The sequence below is a fragment of the Phyllostomus hastatus genome, unplaced genomic scaffold (assembly GCF_019186645.2).
Source record: "Phyllostomus hastatus isolate PE091 unplaced genomic scaffold, TTU_PhHast_1.1 phas_contig_1, whole genome shotgun sequence".
Taxonomy (NCBI): Eukaryota; Metazoa; Chordata; class Mammalia; order Chiroptera; family Phyllostomidae; genus Phyllostomus; species Phyllostomus hastatus.
The window spans coordinates 29,979,156-30,000,279 of record NW_025333498.1 but is presented as its reverse complement, the minus strand read 5'-3'; the positions used below and the strand labels follow the sequence as shown (position 1 = coordinate 30,000,279).

General features: G+C 51.3%; 1 protein-coding gene across 10 annotated transcripts in view; it reads left to right on the top strand.

The window, feature by feature from the left end:
• Positions 1-21,124, top strand: part of TANC1 (tetratricopeptide repeat, ankyrin repeat and coiled-coil containing 1) — a 224,223-nt gene that overhangs the window by 196,887 nt on the left and 6,212 nt on the right. For all 10 annotated transcript variants that reach the window (XM_045837935.1, XM_045837722.1, XM_045837884.1 and 7 more), the window contains 7 exons: positions 11,264-11,397; positions 12,873-12,996; positions 13,311-13,486; positions 15,866-15,998; positions 17,341-17,432; positions 19,178-19,324; positions 20,389-20,489. In XM_045837935.1, coding sequence (XP_045693891.1) covers positions 11,264-11,397; positions 12,873-12,996; positions 13,311-13,486; positions 15,866-15,998; positions 17,341-17,432; positions 19,178-19,324; positions 20,389-20,489 — 907 coding nt within the window. The remainder of the gene's footprint in view (positions 1-11,263; positions 11,398-12,872; positions 12,997-13,310; positions 13,487-15,865; positions 15,999-17,340; positions 17,433-19,177; positions 19,325-20,388; positions 20,490-21,124) is intronic.

Below are 21,124 nucleotides of genomic sequence, written 5' to 3'. Positions count from 1 at the left end.
AAGGCAGGGTCTCCTGGGTCTGTTTTTGGCTCACCTGGCTGGCTTTGAAGGGCCTGTTGTTTTCTGTACAGTGACACTGCCCTGTTTGGAGCACAGCCACCTGCCTGTCCTTCTCTGATAGCCACATTCCAGAACAGGGGACACTAAATCTGTGCACAGCGGCCTCCCCCACTTTTCTGCGGGGTGGAGGGAGGACTTTGCAGTCCCAGTGTGTGTCCTGTACTCTGCAAAAGCGTGGTTGCTCTGCCCAGTGCCGACTGGAAGGAGCAGGTCATCTGTGAGAGGGGATGACAGCTGACAGCGCGGGGCACAGGGAATGCGGCAGACCTACTTGAGGTCCCTCGTCACTCAAGGCAGTCCAGGTGGAGATGGTGGGAGTAGGGACAATCGTGCATCTTTAGTACCAGGTGCATCTCCCTCCTGATGACCCAGAGTCCTCAGAAGTCATCACAAAGGGGATGGTTCCTGTCTTAGGTTAAAGAGACAAGAAAGCATGTAAGATCTTAAAGGCACTCATCTAAAGTGGTAACAGTGTTTAGTGTAGGGTTTGTGGCAGTAAATCTACAGTTTTCAGAAATCGTAGACTATCTCCACCAGTTCTAGAGAGCTAAGTTTCCACCAGTTTCCACTGGTAGACTATCTCCACCAGTTCTAGAGAGCTAAGTTTCCCTTTTCCCCAGCACCTGGGGCCACTTGCTTTTTGTGTCTATTTGATGGTGAGAGCCCAGCCCTTCAAAATCAGGTCTGCAGTCTGGTGGCTCTTCAGCACGTCTCCTCATGCTCACCCGGACGGAGAAGCAAAAGCAGCGGGACCCACCGGAGAAAGCTCGGGGCTGCTGTGGACTGGCCTTGCCGGTGTGTCTCTGCACGCAGCAGCTCTGCCCCGCAGTCAGGCTGACTCAGTCTCATGGTTCCCGGGCAGCCAGGACTTGACAAGAGCCCATCTGATGCTTGTGTGCTCTCGGTTTCGGCACTCCACGGCCATGACAAATAAGTGCTGGCGCCCGCTACGGCCCGACCTGACAGTGACTGTTCCCACGCTGGTGTTTGATGTCAGTGAGCTCAGCCTGAAAGGATCAGAGATGCTGGATGCTTACCCGGTGACCTCATGCTGTTGCAAATCGTCAGACTGTGTTTCCAAACTCTAGGGAACTCACAACTGACCGTGAGCCTGCTGTCTCTGTTTCTGGTGAGAGCTGCTCTCTCTTTGCAGGAGTAGAGAGGCCCTTCTATGTGAGCATTTGCCAGTGTTCGTGCAAATAATGCATCTTGTAAGCAGAGCCTTCCCCACCCCTGACTCCTTTAAGTCATTTCGCATTTCCCTTTGTAGCACTTGCCACTTATAAGTTTGATTGCTGCTGCTGCTTATTTGATAAAAGGCTGTTTTGCCCAAATTCTGGGCTTCCGCAGGGCAGAAATTTCCATGCCTTTTGTGCTCACCTGTGTGCACGGCGACTGGGCCCAGTCTGGCACCGTCCAGTGGAATTTTCTGTGACGATGGGGAGACTGTCTCTCATGCTGTCCCATCTGGTAGCCACTCGCCTAGTCTGGCGCTTTCACGTAGGTGTTGACCGAGTGGACAAGTGGGTTTGCAGGAAACAAAGCCATGTAATTTTAGGTTAGGTGACATTCAGTTTGCATAACTTGGGAGACGTTTGGTTGTTGGAGCGGCAGGGAAGGAGCCGGGCTGTGAGTGTGGCAGGGCACTGGATTGCATCTTCAGGTGCACAGCCATTAGCGACCCAAGGTGGTGTGGGCACAACTGACCGGGTGGCTTCTGGAGGCCCTGCCCATCTTTGGGTCCATGCCGGCTCCCTTCCTGCCCCACCAGCCAGACTGCAGGCCCGGGATGTGCTGTGTTCTCAAACTGTTGTCCCTCGGAAAACTTCTGTATTGCTCTATTGCTGGTCTGATAACCAGCCAGAGACCTGGGCTTTACCCGTGGGTAGGGAGCCACCAGCAGACTGCTCCCGGGACTGCGCTGCCTGAACTCTGGGAGGTGGTGCTGCAGCAGAGGTGGTTAGTCCTGCTGCTGAAAGGCTTCCTGTAAGGGTTCTTTTATGTTGGCTGTGATGTACTTGGCAAATACTCTCCAAAGATGTTTAGTCATCATAGATGTTCTGTATTTTTTTATGCTAAAACTGTTTAAAAAACACCTTTTTTGCCTCTACGTCCACAAAGGGCTGAATTTTGACTACTGTAAATTGAGTAGGTTACATGGCCACATTGCCCTCCATCTCCGTAGCACGCTGAAGAGCAGTTCAGTCGGCGTGCATGCTGGCCACAGTTCACTGTTCCCTGATTCTGGACAGAGACCTGGGCACGACCTTGCGACCCTTGAAACTTGAGTCTGAGACCTGGCAGCAGGGCAGGGGACCTTTCTAGGCCAGCCTTTGGGGAGAGGGTCCTCACACCCATTTCTTCACTGAGCCATGAAATATAGTTGTGTGTCAACCTTGATGTTTTCCAGGTTTCACTCTCATCTCCACAGCACTGTTTTAATTTCCCGCCCTGGCTCCGCCCATCCCCCCAGAGGGGAGGTGCCCCTCAGTCTGAGCTGCAGGTGCACCCAGGCCACGATGGCTGAGTGCACTGCACCCAAGGCCGCCCCAGAGCACAGTGCACGCACCCAGGGAATGGGGCCTGATAGTTGGGTTAGCAATGACATTCTCTTTGTTTGAATTTTACTACACTTTTTTTTTTTTTGGAGAGGGAAGAGCTATTATTTGGTAAGAATTTCAAGTAAACTTAAAACTTACTGAATTGTTTGGCATTCACATCCAGGGCAGAATTTCAGGGGGGAAACTGGAAGGAAAGCATTTGTCCATTGCTTGTTGGGACACATGGAGAATTTGTGTTAGGGAATTTGCTAAGGGTGTCTTGTGGAGAAAAGCTGAGAGACTGGAGACCTGATTGTTTGGGAGGGCCCGAGCATCTCACTGGCACTGTTATTCGCAAATACTTGTCAAGATGTTCCTTTCTCTGCTAGGGTTTGTTTTAAGGAAGGTAAGGTGAATGGAAATCCAGGTTGCTGTCAGTCCAAGCAAAGGCAGAAGTTCTTCATTGTCCTTGATGTAAAAGCACGAAAGGGGGTAACCCAGGACCCTGGAGGCTGTGAGGGACAGGGTAACCCACCATGGGGTAGGGGAATCCAGGGTCCTGGATGGCTGACAGAGGGGTAACCCAGGACTTCAGAAGAGGAAGGAAAGGTTAGGCTAACGCAGAACCCTAGAGAGTGTGTGAGAGGGGTGGCTCCGGACCCTGAGAGGAGGGGAGCCCTGTAAGAAGGACAAAGGCGGGGGGCATGTGGGAGTCCAGGGGGGGCATAACTCAGGCTCTGGTAGAAGTGTGGTGGGTGTGGGGGTCACCCTAACAGGAGGGGGGTTGATTTGGGGTAAGAACTGAGGGCACTGAATTTGTCCACACCCTGTCTGTCCCCTTCCTGCTCTCGCAGACCCCTGGGGCTGGGCCCTGACGTGGGGGTGTTCTGGAGACCACTCCTGCTGCAGAGAGAATAAGAGGAATCAGCTGGCCTCTGTGTCCCTGCCTGACAGGGCGGAAGAGGGGCACGGGGTGGGGTGGGGCGGGGCACGGCACGACGAAAACCTGCACCTCAGGTGCAAACGCCTGGTAGCTCTCCCCCTTACGAGCACTCTCTTCACACCTTTATAGTGTTGCTGTTGCTGTACACAGAGACATGGTTCTGGCGAGTGTTTCCTTCATAATCCTTTTTAGAAAACAAACTTGTCCTCCTCTACATTTGGGTGGCTTAGAGCCTCTTCACCCAGAAACACCGCTGCCTGGTCTTTCAGTCACTCCTCGGGCTCCCAACGGGTGGTTGGCCCTCCCACAATGAAACCGTCATTGCTTCTTTCAGATTCTTGTTGAAATGATACTCAGATTCCTTCTCGCTTTTTCTTTTATGAGACCGGATATTGAACTTGTATAAAGTGGTTATGTGAAGACGCCCTGCACAGCGACCTGCACACAGCCCTCCCCCGAGCACCAGAGCTCGCCCTGTCAGGAGCGGAGGGGGAGCAGTGCGCTCCATGCGCTGTAAATAGCTCGGCGTGGAAGGGGATCTGCCGGGAACAGGGGGCAGCGCCAGCACACGTCAGAAGTGACAGCTGCGCGAAGCTGCGATCTTCTGAGATTTTTAGAACAAAGTCTGTATGAAAGGTGATTTATGTCATCCATGTTTTAGGAAATTGTTTTTGAATTGAATTTACGTTATTTATAGCACACATCATTCTTCAAAGGATTTGAAGAGGCTTATTTGAAAAGATACATGTAAGAACAGGGAAAAATAAAGTCAGGAGCAAGACAGGAAGGACAGCACAGATGTCCCGCCATCGTGTCTGAATGGTCACGCATCAAGCTGCTGGTTTGGCCTCAGGATGCCATGTGTCCAGAGTTAGAAGGGAATGGGGTTATTGTAGATTATTCTTGTTGTCCGTGGGAGACAGCTTAATAGTTCTTCAGGAGAACAAAAGTGTTTTCCTGCACTCTTGTTCTAAAACAGAACTCATAGTCCATTTGATTAGTTGGACATTTTTAAAGGAGTCTTCCGGAGGTCACAGCGCAGGAGTTCAGAACTCAGACTCCGGCAGACTCCCCGACTTCCAGCCGTGTGCCTGCCTCCGGTGAGCGGTGCCACTTCAGGCACACTGTTTAACGTCTCTGAGCATTCGTTTCGTCGTCTCTAAAACTGGGTGAGTGGTACTTGCCTCACCAAAGGTAGTTGTGTATTAAATGAATGTATGAATTAATTCCATGAAGTATCATGCAAGAAGCACTTTGCAGTGTCATAGTATGTTATTAAAATATGTAAGGACCTTCCTATTTTGATAGCATGGCTCCTGAATGACACTGGCTTCATGATTTGGGGCAAATGATGTGACTCCTGTGACTCATTCCTTCACTTTGATAAAGTGGACATAACCATCTAATTTAAAAGATTCCTGTCGAGATGAAATGAGAATTCACCCATAGATATTTTGTCCAGAGCTTGTAAGTTGTAAGTGTCAGAGTTTGTAAGCTGTAATATGCTGCCAGGGTTGTGATTAGTTGATTGTTAATATTAATTATTATTGTAATATGTTTTTTAAAGATTTTAGTTATTTTTAGAGAGGGGAAAGGAGGGAGAAAATGAGGGAGAGAAACATCAATCTGTAGTTGCCTCTCATGCACCCCCAACTGGGGACCTGGCCTGCAATCCAGGCTTGTGCCCTGACTGGGAATCAAACCGGCAACCGTTTGGTTCACAGACCAGTGCTCAATCCACTGAGCACACCAGCCAGGGCTGTGATATGTTATTAATTTATATGATGCATTTGGTCGTGAGTGATAGACTCATAGTTACTTTGCAGTTACTTTATAGGTAGGAAGAACAGAAAAGCATTTTGGTCCCACGTGAAGTCCTGTTTAATGGCAGTTGCACATTTTATTTCTTTAAAGAATTCCTTGGTAATTTGAGGCTCATCTTTAATCTTTAATCTATGCACAGAGACTGACAGTGTGTTTTTATCCTAGAATGTGTAAGTCACCAGGAGTGCCCCTGTCCCTCAGATTTGATCCCTGCCTTGTTTTCTAGGTAGAGCAGTGGGAAGTGGGCTGATGTGGAGGGGGAGGCAGCAATGTGTGCCTGCTTCTTGATGGCTGCCTGTTGCTTTGTGATGCAGATTCCCTCGCCTTGACCTCAGCCAGTGGCCTTTGCCTGCCCCTGCAGGCTCCCCTGGGACATATCTACCCAATGGAGAGCAATCAGGAAGGGTCAGGACAATGAGGAAGGTGCTCCAGAGGCGGGCCTGTGAGATTCAGAGAGCACATGGGCAGTGCTGACTCCTTCTTAATAAGGTCCAGCGTGGCTGTGCCCTGGCCGCAGGGGCTCCAGCAAGGCTGGGGTGCGGAGGCTTCTCAGCAGTTTGTCTCTCAGCGTCTTGACATTTTTCAATGAGAGCATCTTTGCTGTGTTTCATTGTGTGCTGCACATTGTCGAGCATTAGATCAAACAGCTGCCCACTCTTTGTGGACAAGGGGAATTTACAGCTATTGGGAAGTTTGCTCTTCTCTCTAACAGAAGCCTCCCTCCCTCAGTGGTAGAAGGAAATGCGTAACAAAACAAGGCTTAAAAAAATCATGAAATCCCTAATTACATTTTTATTTTTTAAAAGATTTATTTACTTTTAGAGAGGGGAAAGGAGGGAGAGAAACATCAATATGCAAAGGAAATACCGATCAGTTGCCTCTTGCACACTCCCCAACTCAACTGGGTACCTGATCTACAACCCAAACATGTCCCCTGATCAGGAATCGAACCAGCAACTTTTTGGTTTGCAGGACAACACCCAGCCCACTGAGCCACACCAGTCAGGGCCCTGATTATATTTTGGCTCTTAGATAAAATAGCTGAGCACTTGAGCATTTCATGTATTCTTTTTACTTTGGTTCTTGTCCTTTGCAGTTGAGTAGGGTTTGCTCTGAGTCTTCACCTGAGGCTGAAACATCACTGCCTTTGTCACATTTAATGGTTTCAATCTTGGCGGCACCTAGATGTCATTTATGAGAACCCCGCTGTTTACTGCTACTTGGGCAGTTTCATTTTTTTTTGTTGTTTTCCACTAATTTTTATAAGTGATGGGAAAAGCTGATATATTAGTAAATAATTTGCACAGATAAATACGAGCAGAGCTGAGCCACTGTGCCCACGTCCATCCCTCGGCCATCTTGCCCGCAGGAGTGGCCCTGCCGCGGTGTGCGCTGTTTCGGGAACGTGCTTGGCTCGTCCTTGTCGGTGGTTTGGGCCATCAGTGTGTGATGTGTGAAAAGGTTGCCACCAGCAATCCGGGAGCAGCTTCTGTGGATATTGACCTGTCACCCTTCTCTCTGTGTCTCCAAACTGGGACATGAGTATGGGGTAGAGGGCTGACAGGTTACCCCTGTGTATCTGAGAGACAGGTTTGCGATGAAATGTCATAAACCGCCCTGCCGGGGGAGTGCCTGTGTTCTTGGCACATGGACAGGTGTGTTTCAGTAAGTCAGATCTTCGCCCAGGGCACTTGCATATGTCGAAGATTCCTGCAGATGATCCTGCAGAAGTTTTCACAGAGAATCACATCTCACTGATGTTCTCCATAGCTTCATATTCTTGCATGTCAGTCGGGTTTTCTTACAGCGAGTGTCTGCCCTTACAAAGGTACTTGTGCTCTGAGGACAGTGTTGCTGAGGTAGAGTCCTTAGAGACAGATATATTTGTGTTCATGGACATTGAATTACTGGAGTGCTATCTTGTTAAGGATTTTGCAAGTAAAAGAAACTGTGTCCAACTTGAGTCCTAAAAAGTGCCATGTGTTCATTTCAATTTTCTCCTTCATCTTTGAATTCCGTTGGCCAGCAGACAAGCCTGGGCAGACAACCCCACTGCCAGGGCACACTGCCTTCTGGCCCAGTCCGCTCTCCTGCTGTCTGACCAGGCCGTGTGCAGTGACCCTCATTAGAGTCTGGTGGTCAGCTTAGAGGTCAGCCTTTTAAGCAGAATAGTTGGAATTCCAGAGCACAGGCTTGCCTTGATTTTGTTTGTCTAAGCATGCAGTTGACTAGTCTTCAGTCTCACTGGTTTCCGAATATGGTATCCTTGAGTCCTTGCGGCTGCTGACATTTGAGATGCAGCCTAGCCTCAGGGGTCCTGGGGGATGCAGCCAAAAATATCCAGTCTTGGTGGAAGGAGGACAGCATGGTCCTGTTGTTTACTGGCACCCTTTGCAAATGAGGGGGCATTAGAACGTGTGGGCAGAATGTGATCGGCCCAAGCCTGAGAAATCTGAGGCTCTCACAGCCTGTGCTTTCTCACCTGAGAAGGAAGTTCATCACTAACGCACAGTAAGTCAGGCCACGAAGGAAGAGGCCAAGGCATCCATCCCCGTCGCCAAGCCTAGGTGGCGCTCTCCTCCGATTGTCAGCTGCTTCATCCTCTGCTTCTCTGGTGCCTCCTTAAAGCACTGAGTCCTATTTTTAGTGCAGGGCTGTCACTTCTGATGTGCTGCTGTTGCAGGAATTCAGTAGCAGCTGCAGCAGACACTCTGACTTAAAGGGCCCATTTATAATGCCCAGGAACCTTATTGACCAAATAAAGGAGAGCAGAGTATACGGTGAGTCAGCTGCTTCAGGCCTCATCAAATGGAAGCCCTGCGTGTATTGCTTTCCACAGTATCCTGCATAAATATGTGCTGGCTGTGCCCCTGTCTGTAGCATGTGGGTTAGTTGCTTGTCGTACTCAGCTGCAGTTGGAGGAGGAGAGGGCAGAGGCAGCCTTACTGGAGGAGGGTCGCAGAGGAGCACCAGGTCCAGGTGGTGTGACCCACTGCCAGATTTTCCATCCCAGGGGCCACTCACAGGGGTCATGTTCAGGCCCATCCAGATAATGTATATAAAAGTGTCCCACTGCTTTAAACATCATTCGCATTAACACCATGGCAGGGATGATCTGTGGTGGGCGAGCCCAGGGCTGTCAGGACCAGGCCCTATCAGTGCCAACTCTCAGAGTGCAGACAGGATCGCTTTGGCCACAGGGTTTTGAACATTTTGGATGTGAGCACCTCCCACCTCCACCCCACGCTCCAATGTGCAAAACTGATACAAATTCCAGTCTGTTGTTGGCATTTGTTTATCATTTATTTTCGAGTTGAGAGGTGAAATTGGTGGCGGTGAGCCTGATTGTACGGAGAGGAATGGCACCGCCAGCGAGATCCACAGTGGCTCACACTTCACATCTGCATTCTGTTTCGGTTGTGCCGTCTGGAGAAAATTAGTCATGGATGGCAGCTGTTGTTGAAAATGACTCTTCTTGTGTAAGAAATTCTTAAGAATAGGCAGGTGAAAGCATTATTAAGATCGCCGATGACAAGCCACCCTTGTCACACATTCCCTGATTCCAGGGGCTGAGGGCCAGAGTGGACTTGCCCTCCTGGAAGGAGAGGGTCTGCTTTCCCCCATCTTGCTCAGCATGACCTCTGTGTCCTTAGGTCCCCAGTGCAGGGCTGCCTGCTGTGCTCCTCACTCCCCAGCCCCCAGCTTCCTCACTTCCCCAGTGCGGGGCCCCTGGATGGACACAGAGCTCAGGTGATCTGTCAGGCAGATATGGGTGCCTCTCTGTGACATGTGAAGAGGTGGAGTCACTGGCCCGGTGCACTGTGACCCTCAGGAAGGGCTGTAGACTTCTGTGTTCCTTGGAGGAACTGCTCTCTGCCCACATCAGGCCCAGGTGTCAGGTTTGCGTCCTTCTATGCCTGTGTGGCCCCTAGGGGCTCAGCCATGGCCAGACTGATGGGAGGCTGGAGCAGGTAAGTCTGTCTGTCCTGGGAAGGGTTGTGTGTGAAAGCTGCGACCCGAGTACTTGGCCACCCTGGTCTTAGGAGCCCAGAGAGCAGCATGCAGGCGCAGGGACTCATACCCAGCCAGGGCCCACGTCTGGGCCTCTTCCAAGACTGCTTCAGCATTGCCCAGTTTCTGCACTGCATGTGAACAGTCCCCCTGTGTCCGCGCTTTTGTGTTTTGTTTCTTGGAATTGATGTTTAGTTTGTGAAACAGACCCATTGTGCTGCATTTAGCTGCATAGAATTTATTGTCATTGCCATGTGACCATCCACTGTTTCACGTATCCCAGTTTACGGATGCATTCCACTGTTGATGGCCGTCTGGGCTGCTCCCCGTTTGGGGCTTCTGGGAGCCCTGCTGCATGTGTCTCTCATGCACTCCAAGGGCACACCCCCAGGCATGTGTCCACGGGCGCGGGGTGCTGGGGGTGGCCCATGTGCATCTTCAGCTTCACTCAGTAGTGTCAGCAGTCAGTCACCCACTCCTCACCCCCACCAGGGGCGTGTGAGCATTCCCGTCGTTCCACAGCCACTTCTCAATTACGTGGATGAGTAATAAGGTTGGGCATTTTCATAATAAGTTCACTGACATTCGGACTTTGCCCTTGTGAAAGGTCTGTTCCTATTTCTCCTGTTTTCATACCGAGATGTCTCACTGATTTGTAGGAATGCTTCATCTGTCCTGGAAGCTGGAATTGGTGAGCCTGAGGCTGCATCTGAAAACAGAGGTGCCCCAGGCGGCCACAGGCATAGAGACACAGCCCCTCACTCGACCCTGTCCTTCCTCCCCTGCATCACCGAGCTTCCCTCCTGAGGTGTCTCTGTCCTTCGCCCGTAGCCCCTTCCTATCCCCTTTCCCACTGAAAGCCTGTGGTCTGGCCTGGGATAGTCCCCAGAACCCACTGTGCCTTCCTCTGGACAGTGGTTCACGTGACACAGTTGAGGCCCCTCTTCTCACTGAACCCCTCTTTTTAACACCTCTCCCCATTAAGACTCACAACTTTGGGGGGGGCAAGTCACTGTGTGAGGGTGTTGGGCGAGCCTTTGCCCCATAATCTCTTACCATTCATGCCACGGTCACCCTTGGCTGACCCTCCGCCACACCATGCTGCCGCCGGCGGCTCACTGCCCCTGGGGCCGCACTAGGCCCTTTGCCCGGCCACTCGGGGCCCCCTGTAGCCCGATTTCTCTTTCCTGACATCCCTAATCTCAAGTCTTGCCTTGTTACAGAGGTTCTAAGCTCCGTAAAGGCAGGAATGATAGGATATGCTCTTTACTGCCTCATTAGTTATTCTTACTGAATGAAATGTATGACTTTAGGGTAAGGGGCCAGACTGGACAGTAATACCGATCTCTATGTTTGTGTTGCACTGTGTTCTGGGTATTTCTTGCTGTTAAAAAACCATAAGACAGAAGCCTGGTGACTCCAGAATCTGCAGCCTGTGCTGAGCCTGGGAGAGATGGAGGCTCACTCTACTCGCACGTCCTCAGCTGGCGCAGGCAGACCCAGCCTGGCCACGCACTTCCGGGAGGGCGTGTGGTGCGCGGTGTTTGCTGGCTGTCTGTGGGGAGCTCACCTGGGCCGGTGGGCCACACACTGGCCTCAGCTCCTCTCCCTGCGGGTCTCAGCACAGGGCCGCCCTGGCTTCCTCACAGCATGGTGTCTGAGTCCAAGAATGAGTGTTCTGGGGAAGCGGGCGTTGCTCATCTCTTAGGACCTGGGCCCAGAGGTTGGCCCGGCGACATTTCTCCTGTTCTCCTGGTGACAGAGCTCACCCAGATTTAGGGGAGGGGACACTGATAGGTGGAGCCCTTCCTCTCAATGGCAGGAGTGTTGAAGAATTTGGGGCCAGCACACCCTAACAGACCGCCCTCCCTGTGCCTTGCTTCAGCCCTGACTGCCGCTGCGGGACGAGGGAAGCTGGAGGTGTGTGAGCTGCTGCTGGAGCAAGGGGCCGCCGTGTCCCGGACCAACAGGAGAGGGGTCCCACCTCTGTTCTGCGCGGCGCGCCAAGGGCACTGGCAGGTACGCAGTGGGCCCCTGAGTGCTTCAGAAACAGTGAGAGGGGACAGAGTCCACTCTCGCCCCTCTGCCCGGGGCCCACGCGTGGCTCCCCTGAGCCCCGTGTTCAGCGCCTCACTGTGCCGTGCGTGGACTGCTGGATGAAGGTGTGCATTGGGTGGGGTGGCGCAGTGAGCCAGGCTGGCCAGGTCAGGGCCCCCCCCCCCCCCAGGCTTCCTGTTCGCTGGGGAGGGAAGTGGGGCAGGTGGGCCCCCATTACAGCAACAGAAGACATATCTGTGACACATCTGTCGTTGGTGTGATTGTGTGGCCCACTGGCCCCCTGCACTTGAAAGAAGGGTGGTTCTGCTGTGCTCTCTGGAAAAGGCCCTGTTTCCCTGTGGTCCAGCACGGTGGCTCATTTGCTCTCCTGTGAATGGCACGTTGCCTTTCATTCAAGGGAACCTGGGATCCTCACGAGCAGCGGCTCAGGCATTTCGTTCCTTCATCTGGTAAGCAGTGGCTGTGGACCTGCTCTGTGCCAGGCACCAGGTTACACACAAGCAACAAACAAATGAATCTTACTATGTTCACTACAGGAAGAATGTTTAGACCCAAGTTCACAAATGGCACTGATCTGTCCTGATTCCTGCCAGCTCCGTGGGTGGGAGCGACGAGCGCTCCCACCAAGATGCCGGCTTCTCTCCCTTTATTTCCCAGAGCTCAGTGTGCAGCCCGCGTCCTCTGCACCCTCCAGCTTCCACACGGTGCCCTGGTCAGTCCTCTCGCCTGGTCTGTTTCCTAAGGCAGGGTGCAGTTTGGAATGTTAGTCGCCCCGTCTCTGGTAGTGATATGAAGTCATGCCAGAGAGTCTGGGCTACCCTGCACACGGCCATCCCCACTGCAGGGGCGGTTGTGTGAGGTGCCTCTCCAGGTTCTTGCTTTTGCTGCCCAGCCGCATCATGGCCTCTGTTCTGAGGGGTGGTCCTGAGCCGAGACTCTCTTCCGGGAAGATCTGCTCAGAATCGCCCTCTGTGGGCATGGAGCCATCCTCTGGGTCTTGGAAGAGCAGATTACTTGGGGTGTCGTGGGTGAATATTTTCCTGCGCCCCACTTCCCTGGCCCGTGCCCTTCACTACAGACGGGAATGTTGCGGCAGCGCCAGCATGGGGACCCGTGGCCGTTACTCGCCTCCTTCTGGTTCTGCTCAGTAATCCCATACACCCTGCTCAGCTGGCTGGTCATTGCTTGTTTGTGGCACCCAAATTCCTGTGTCTGCCTGGTTTGGGCATGTTTTTAAAAGCATACTTCTGGAAGAAGGTTGTATTCAAAAGAACACAACAGAAAATGTTTATAGGCTGCCCGGTTATACAACTTAGTGGGGTTTTCAAAAGAAGAGAGCCCTTCTACTACTTTTAAAGGTAGGAAGTCCTGCCTGGGTGTAGCCAACATGATGTACGATGTAGCAGGAAGATTGTAATTCGCAGTGTTTGTTTCAGATCGTGAGACTGCTGTTGGAGCATGGCTGTGATGTGAACCTCAGTGACAAGCAGGGCCGGACACCCCTCATGGTGGCTGCGTGTGAAGGGCACTTGAGCACCGTGGAGTTCCTCCTTTCAAAAGGTAGTGAGTGCCCGGTCTGCTCTGCATCGGGTTTCTTTTGGATGGACAAAGAGCTTTAGCAGACTCAGTACTTTCTGATGCAAATTTTAACAGGCATTTCGTTATGGAGATTTTCTGACTGACACACAAGTGGAGAGATTGGGTAGTGAAGCCCACATGCCTGTTTCTCAGCTTCAGCAGTGATGCCCAGGTTGCCGAGTCAGCTTCAGATTCCACGGCACCTGCTGGCCACATGCTCGGGCCGGGGAAACGCTTTGTTGCATCTGGGCTTTGTCTGACTGAGCTAATGTTCTGTGATTGGGCTTCTCTTTCAGGTGCCATCCTTTCTTCTCTGGACAAGGAGGGTTTGTCTGCATTAAGCTGGGCTTGTCTAAAAGGTCACAGGGCAGTGGTTCAGTTTCTGGTTGAAGAAGGAGCTGAGATAGACCAGATGGACAAGAACGGCCGCACTCCCCTGGACTTGGCGGCCTTCTACGGCGATGCAGAGACGGTAGGTGCCGCGGGCGCTCTCACCCCTCCGCCTGCCCCGTGTGCAGGGCCAGGAGCTATAAAGAAACCCAGGACTCGACCACTGCAGCATGTGTCTGAGGCTGTGTCTGAGCGTGGTGTCAGGGTGTGTGTGTGTTGCAGAGTATTTTTGTTTCTCTTTAATTCTGTGACATGCAGTCTATTCCAGAATTGTAGTAGAGATTTTAATAGACTCTTAAAAGCTGAAAAACACATGATTACAAACTGCATGCACGACAAACACATACACGGATGTGTATGCACACACACAAGCATGTGTACTTTAATTTTCTTATAATCATATAAGTGGAATTCCTTTATAGATCTTTTAGAAATCATATATATGTATGTGTGTGTATACATGAGAAACCGCTAATCAAATAATCAGCTGGTTTGTCTTGAAAGCAATACGGCAGCATCTAGGATGCTGTGGGCACTATCTTTGTCTCTGGCCGATGCCGAAGTCGGCTGAGGGGTGAGGGCCAACCTTACTGAACTAGGAACCGCGAAATGTTTCTCAGGGCAGAGACTGCGTCGTGGTCAGGAGCCACAGCGCTGGTACCCAGCAGGCCCTAGAGGACTATTCGGCCCCTCTGGAGTGATCATTTTTGAATATTTACTGTGCCCGATGTTGGGGCTACCTGGAGAATTATGTCACCAGAAACTGCAGATCGTGGAGCACAGGCCATCATCATCCTGCATGTCTGGGCCTCGACACTTTTAAGAGGCAGTGATACTGGGGTTAAACGGGCTCCATTTCCTGAACATTGTACACTGCACTTAACATCGATTTTCAGAAACAGCTCTTTAACTGAACCTCACATATCTATGCTTTTATTTTTCAGCTTATACTACCTCACCAAATCCTGTAGCCTCTCAACATTAGGAAAAAGTGAAGGAAGTTAGCATTCTAGTACCTGTTTTAAAATTGTGATAAAAAATACAACGTAAAATGTGCCACCCGAGCCATTCTGCAGTGAGCAGTCCAACCCTGAGGTCTAGATGTCCTCACCTTGTGAAGCTGACACTCCTCACCCATCCAACAACTCCACCCCATTCCTCCCTGCCCGTGCCTCTGACACCCGCATTCTGCCTCTGTGCCTCTGAGTGTGTCTGCACCCTGTACCTTGTTAAGAGGACTCACATGGCATTGGTCCTTTTGTGTGCGGCTTATTTCAGTTAGCAGAATGTCCTCAGGGTTCATCCAGGCTGTAGTGTGTGATGGGACTTCCTTCCTTGTAAAGGCCGAGTAAGTGGTCCATTGTATGTGGTTACCATGTTGTCTCTTCCCACTCATCCGTCAGTGGGCATTTACGTTCCTCGCCTCCTGGCTACTGTGGATAGTGCTGCTATGAACATAATATGGGTGTGCAGGTATCTCACTGAGACCTTGCCGGTTCTTTGCGATCTACCCACATTCTTCTGGATATAGACCCGGGAGTGGAATTGCCGGATCAGCTGGTAATTCTGTTTTCAATTTTTTGAAGGACCTCTGTACTGTGTCCATAGTGGCTGCACCCTTTCCCATTCCCACCAGCAGAGTGCAAGGTCCCCACTTCTCTGTATCCTCACCAACACAGTAGCGTCTGTGTGATTGATTTCTTTTTTAATAACAGCCACGCTAACATCATCAGGCGACATCTTGTGGTGGTTTTGATTTGTGTTTCCCTAATGGTGGGCGATGTTGAGCATGTTTTCACATGCTGATTGGCCCTCTGCATATCATGTTTGGCAAAAGACATCTATCAGATCCTTTGCCCATTTTTAAATTGGGTTATTTGGGATTTTGTCATAAACTTGTGGGTGTTTTTAACACATTCTGGGTGTCTGTCCCTACCGTGTCACAGGGAACAGCAGGAGGATGGATAGGGTTGACCTGTTATGTCCACGTGAAAATCTGAGGTGGCCACAGTCCTCTTACCCCATGAGTGCAGCAGTTTGAGTGGCCGGAGGGGTTTCCCTGTTGTTTTCTGTGACGGCTGTTTTATCAGATTGAGTCAGTCGTTGGACCAGGGTCTCCATCTTCACAGTCCCAGTAGTCAGGCCTCGTTCTTCGCCTGGAAGCGAGTTACAACTGGCTCCATCTGACCCCAAACTGCTCATCTGCCCAGCTTGCAGGGCCTGGGCCTTGTGGGCCTGAGTGTCTCTGCAGCGCCTGTTGCCGTTGCCTCCAGCCTGCTGGGGCCGGTGCCCAGCGTGCCTCCCGAGTGACTAGAGATGGGAAAGTGATCGTGTCTCATCTCTGTGACCGGGGAGGTGGGATGAGACGGATGATGACATGTGCATTTACCCATCCGTGACGGGAGACCAGCAGCGGGCCTCCTGCCAGGAGCCGCTCCTCACGCCTCTCTTCCCGCTGCAGGTGTTGTACCTGGTTGAGAAGGGTGCTGTGATTGAGCACGTGGACCACAGTGGGATGCGTCCCCTGGACAGAGCCATCGGTTGTCGGAACACATCTGTAGTGATTGCGCTGCTGAGAAAAGGAGCCAAGTTAGGTCGGTAAACACTCAGTGTGGTAGTGGGGGGCAGTCAGCTTCGGATTTCAGAGCATGTTAGGGACCATAGTATTTGCCTGCTCCCAGGTGAAGAAGTCAGATGTTTGGAGATTTCTTTCTCCTTCTGTAACACTCATTTAATCGCAGTCACTTAAAATGTTGGAACAGCTCTTATTGTTGTTGCCAGTGTGAGTAGGGAGTAGAGGCCAGTGCTGAAGGGCTGTCTAGGATTGTGGGGGGTGCTCAGGGTGCTCAGGAGCCATGCCGGGGCAGTTCCGTGGACTCCAGGGGGTGCAGGGGGCGAGTGGGTGCCCCAGCGACAGCTGAGTTTGAGAGCCGCTGCTCTAGAGTAAGCGCAGCAGCCAGTTGGGTGGGGTGGTGGCACCCCCCACCCCTGCACAGGGAAAGCTGGTGGGGGTTACCGGAGACGAGAGGGTCTCGTTAAACACAATGTCAGGGGTGGAGAGGTCTGAGTGGGGGAAGCCCATCTGTGGGGCTGGGTGGGACATAACACGCCCTTCAGAACCTGTGAGGAACAACAAGCAGGACGTCACCTTTTGGTTTGAGAGGGCAGAACTCGGGCCAACAGCCGTTCTGGGGAGGGGCCATGACGAGGGTAATGATAGTTGCTGATACTATTAAGCAGTTCACAGTATTGGGAACTTTTCTAGGCAGTGCCATGTTTAACGTATTTGATATTCACCCGCTGTGAGTAGATGGTGATAACCACAGAGGAGGAAACAGAGGCCCAGAGGAGGCACAGAGCTTTGCTTAGGTCGTAGTCAGGGGCAGAGTCCGGTTTGGACCTGAGCAGTCGGACATCTGAGTCTGTGCTGCTGAGCCTCACGCTGCACGTGTTTAGAAGAGGGACGGAGAAGGCTGAGGTCAAGTCGTGGGCTGGGGGAAGTGGATGTGGACGGGAGCAGGGAGGACCGAGTGCAGGAGTGGGGGGAGGAGGGCCGAAGAGCTAAAGCTGGGGCATCTTGAAGTGGATGGAATGGCAGACTGTGCCGGGCAGGCAGGGTAAGACCCCTTCACTGCCAGTGGTTGTGGGCACAGCAGGACACCAAGGAGCCTGTCGCAATGCCTCGTTCGATTGACTTTGCCCCAGATGCCCATCTGTTCCCCTCTTGAGTGCTTAGCCCAGCCTCACACAGACTAGAAGGGAAGCCTGTCCCCGGGGCCCTGCTCCCTCGCCCTAGCTCAGCAGGACACCCGGCAGGGTCCTCGGCAGCTGGGCCCTCCCCTGCATGTGGTCCCAGCCATGGCGCGGCCGCAGAAATGTTGGGCATCGTGCCCCCATGGCTGCCGGAGTCTCTCTGACTGCATGTTTGTTTTGCAGGAAATGCTGCTTGGGCGATGGCTACTTCCAAACCTGATATTTTGATTATACTTTTACAGAAATTGATGGAGGAAGGAAACATGATGTACAAAGTAAGTGGTTTTGCCCCTCTCTGTGGTGTGGTAATGGCCTGCGAGCAGCCTCTTAGTTTGGTGTGTGATGGATGCAGCCGTGCCCCTGCACAGACTCCACACGGCACGGCTTTAATAGAAGTTCCGGAGAGCTGCTGACCTGGCCGCATGCCCAGGCTTTGATGTCCTAACGGCAGTCTTCGAGGTAGAAAGCACTTCTCCTTGTCTTCGAGAACCGTTTTTTCTGAGCAAATCCCTGTGGCTGTAACTGAATGAAGCCTTGATGTGAAGGCAGCGTCACTTCTGATTTAACATAGCACACAGGAGACTCGTCAGTGCCTGGTCTCGGGACGCCTGGGAAAGGGGCATTCCAGAGACATTTTCAGAAGAAAAGAATCATTGAGTCTCCCAAGCCTTGATTATCTTATTTTAGTATCTGTATAAGCTTTTAGAATTTGAAACTGTTTGTACAGATGTTTTTACTTAAGACAGTAAGTGATACATAATAGTTACTCAGGAGACTGAATTAAAGTTTTTCCATTTTCCCTTAGAAATGGAAATATTAGATCTACACATGAATAAATTTGACTTTAAAGTAAGTTTCCTAAGATAAGACATCAGTTCCAAGCAAAAGCAAACTTGGACTAGGAAGGGCCCGACAGTAAACTCTCGGGGCTCTGCTCTGTGGTCTCTGTCCCTCTGGGCCGGGGCCGCTGCTGCAGTACTGGGGGCGGGGTCCGCTGGGCTGCCACAGACACACCACACCCACAGGTCGGCGTGGCCACGCCCTGGTCCAGCATCATCTGTGCAGCCTGTGGGCAGGCCACACTGGGCTGCAGGCTGTGTTTTGCCAACCCCAGGCCAAAACAGGTGCTTAGGCCATTTACAGAGATCACTATTCTTTCCTTTCGGTGATTTGACACAATTAAAAGATTCTAAAAACAAAACCCTCGATTATGAGCATTTTAATCCTCTTTACCATGAGGCTGCTGCAGTTGCTATGTTTCCCCTTTTCTTTTTGAAATAAATAGGCATGTAGCATGACCCAGCAGGGTTCCTGGCTTGGAATCAGTTTGAAATTGAGTTCAGAGTGTGTATTGTGGTGGCTTTGAAGTGGTTTTAATGTGAGTTTCGGTGGCAATTAGGTTAGAAACACCAAGGCGTTTTCAACAGGCTTCATCCCTGCTGCGCTGGGAACTGAGCGAGCACATTGCACGAGTTTCTTTAGCCTTGAAGAGGACATGCGGTGCTGTTCTGATTTTTAAAACCCATACTTTTGGTCCTTTTAAAAGAAAACATTATTATTCTGTAGCAAGCTATAGGTTTATCCACAAGACTTGTCTTAGGAACTGCATTATGTTTTCATCTGATTTCTATTATGCTTAGCATTAAAAGATCACTATGAGATATAAGTGAGATATGAGAGAGCATTCATGAAAAGGTTTTCAAAACTATACTTAAAAGATAATCTGATGTATTAAGACTGATAGTTACCAGTTTGGCAGTTTACAGCTGCCCTCCGCAAGGCCGGCCTCTCGCTCACCCTGGGACCTGCGCACTGCGGGCGGCGAGGCCATGAGTTCGCGCAGCTCAGTGTTCTGGCTCTGGCTCTGGCCCTGGCCCTGGCCCTTCCTCCCCAGGATCCTTCCACTGTGTGCTCGTGGCTTTGCAGTGGGGGGAGAGTAACTCCAGGATCTTTAGTGTGTAGCAGCATACTCATCTTGGAGCATCTGGTGAAGGATGAATGTCTGGTTTTTGGATCCTAGAAAGGGAAGATGAAAGAGGCAGCCCAGCGGTACCAGTACGCCTTAAGGAAGTTTCCTCGAGAAGGATTCGGAGAGGACATGAGACCATTCAATGAACTGAGAGTTTCCCTCTATCTCAACCTATCTCGCTGCCGAAGAAAAACAAATGTAAGCTGAGCCCCCTTATTCCTCTCCTTTGGCGATGGGATGTTTTCACAGAGGTAAAGGCCAGCCCTTCCTTAGCCCGTATCTTGGGACCTCCTGTCAGATTTGCGTGCACATTTGTGAACCTGGTGCTTCTCTCGGATGGCCACCGTTCGATCACTGTCCCCACCCACCTCTCCAGATGCTGAGAGGGCGTGCGTGGGTATAGTAGTATCCTCTGCTTCAGTGCAAACTGCTCCTGCACCCCTCCCTGGCTGTATGTTGCCAGCATTGTCCTGAGTGGTCCATCGCCAGATTTAAAAGGACAGAACATGATCAGGCTCAACTTAAATATGTCACAGTCTGCATGCAGGGGTGTGCAGCCTGGGGCCTGCGGGCCACATGTGCCCGTGATGGCTGTGAGTGCAGCCCAACACAAAATCAGTGATGTACTTAAAACATTATGAGATTTGTGTGTGTGTGTGTGTGAGTACGTGTTGTAATGTATTGAATGTGTGGCCCAGGACGACTCTTCTTCCAGTGTGGCAAAGAGATGCCAAAAGGTTGGGCACCCCTGGTAGGGCTTATTATGTTTGCTTAGGAGTTGTGCCAGTAATTGTTTAATTTGTAATAAATAGTAGCTAACTCAGTTAATTGGATTCATTTCAGTAATTTTCTTCTAATTTTTTAACTTCATCTACCACCAAATCTGTGGACCCACCTGCTCCTGTGCCCACATCAGCTGCCTGCTTCCTGTTGGAGTAGGCGGAGCATCTGCGCCCCAGGAGGCCAACCCCCCAGTGGTGCGCTGGGTTCCCCCTGCCGCAGCCTCCTGGGCCCTGCTTCTGCCACTGTCCTTTCTCTCCTAAGTGACCTACTGTTGTTTGTCTACTGGATTCGTCTCTTAAAAATGTCAATAACTATCTCCCAACTGTAAAACTGAACAGCAAAACAAACTTACCTTGCCCTTCCTCTCTCTCCAGTTATGTCCTAATTCTCTGCTAACTTTTAGAGGGAGACTCCTGTTAAAAAGTTGCCTGTAATCATTTCATTGTTTCTTCTGACTTGTGTTTAACTGTTGACACCAGGACTTTGGCATGGCAGAAGAATTTGCATCCAAGGCTCTTGAACTGAAACCAAAGTCCTACGAAGCCTTTTATGCCAGGGCAAGAGCGAAGAGAAACAGCAGGTACTGTCTGGATGCAGTGAGATGCGTGACGAGAGATGCCTTGTGCTTCTGTGGTACCAGAGCTGCTGGTTGCCTGTGGGCTTCGGACTCGGGCAGTGCTCAGATGCCTCTCAGCTCTTAATACTAAATCGGTTGCTTCGAGGAGGCACAGTAGTGGCTGTTGTTAGCAGTGGCTCAGCTTTGATTTTCTCCTGACATCTGAATGACTGTTCCTCCCCTCCACCCCAGCTGACACTTACTGCCACGTACAGTTCCTAGATTGGTCCATACTGTCAGTGGAACTGCCAACCGGAGACTTTAAGTGGAGGTGTGGGGGAGGGAAGCGGGGAGGGGGCATATCAGACTTTAGAATTAGAGGTGGGCATGGTGAGAGGGGAGGGTGAAGACAGCTTTAAGAGAATTCTCATACCCGCTGATTCGTGCCAGTTCTCAACCCCAGCCCAGGGGTCCTTAGAGAGACAGAAGGGCCCTGGAGTCCACCAATCAGGGCTGGAATTCAGCCGTCCCACTTCCTGAGCATCTGTAAGCTAGTTAAATGCACCCTGTCCACCATCGTTCAGTGTTCAAACCTCACTCACCTACTTTCTCTGTTGTTTTTAGCAAAGCTGTTTTATGAACAGTTACATTCGGAGCAT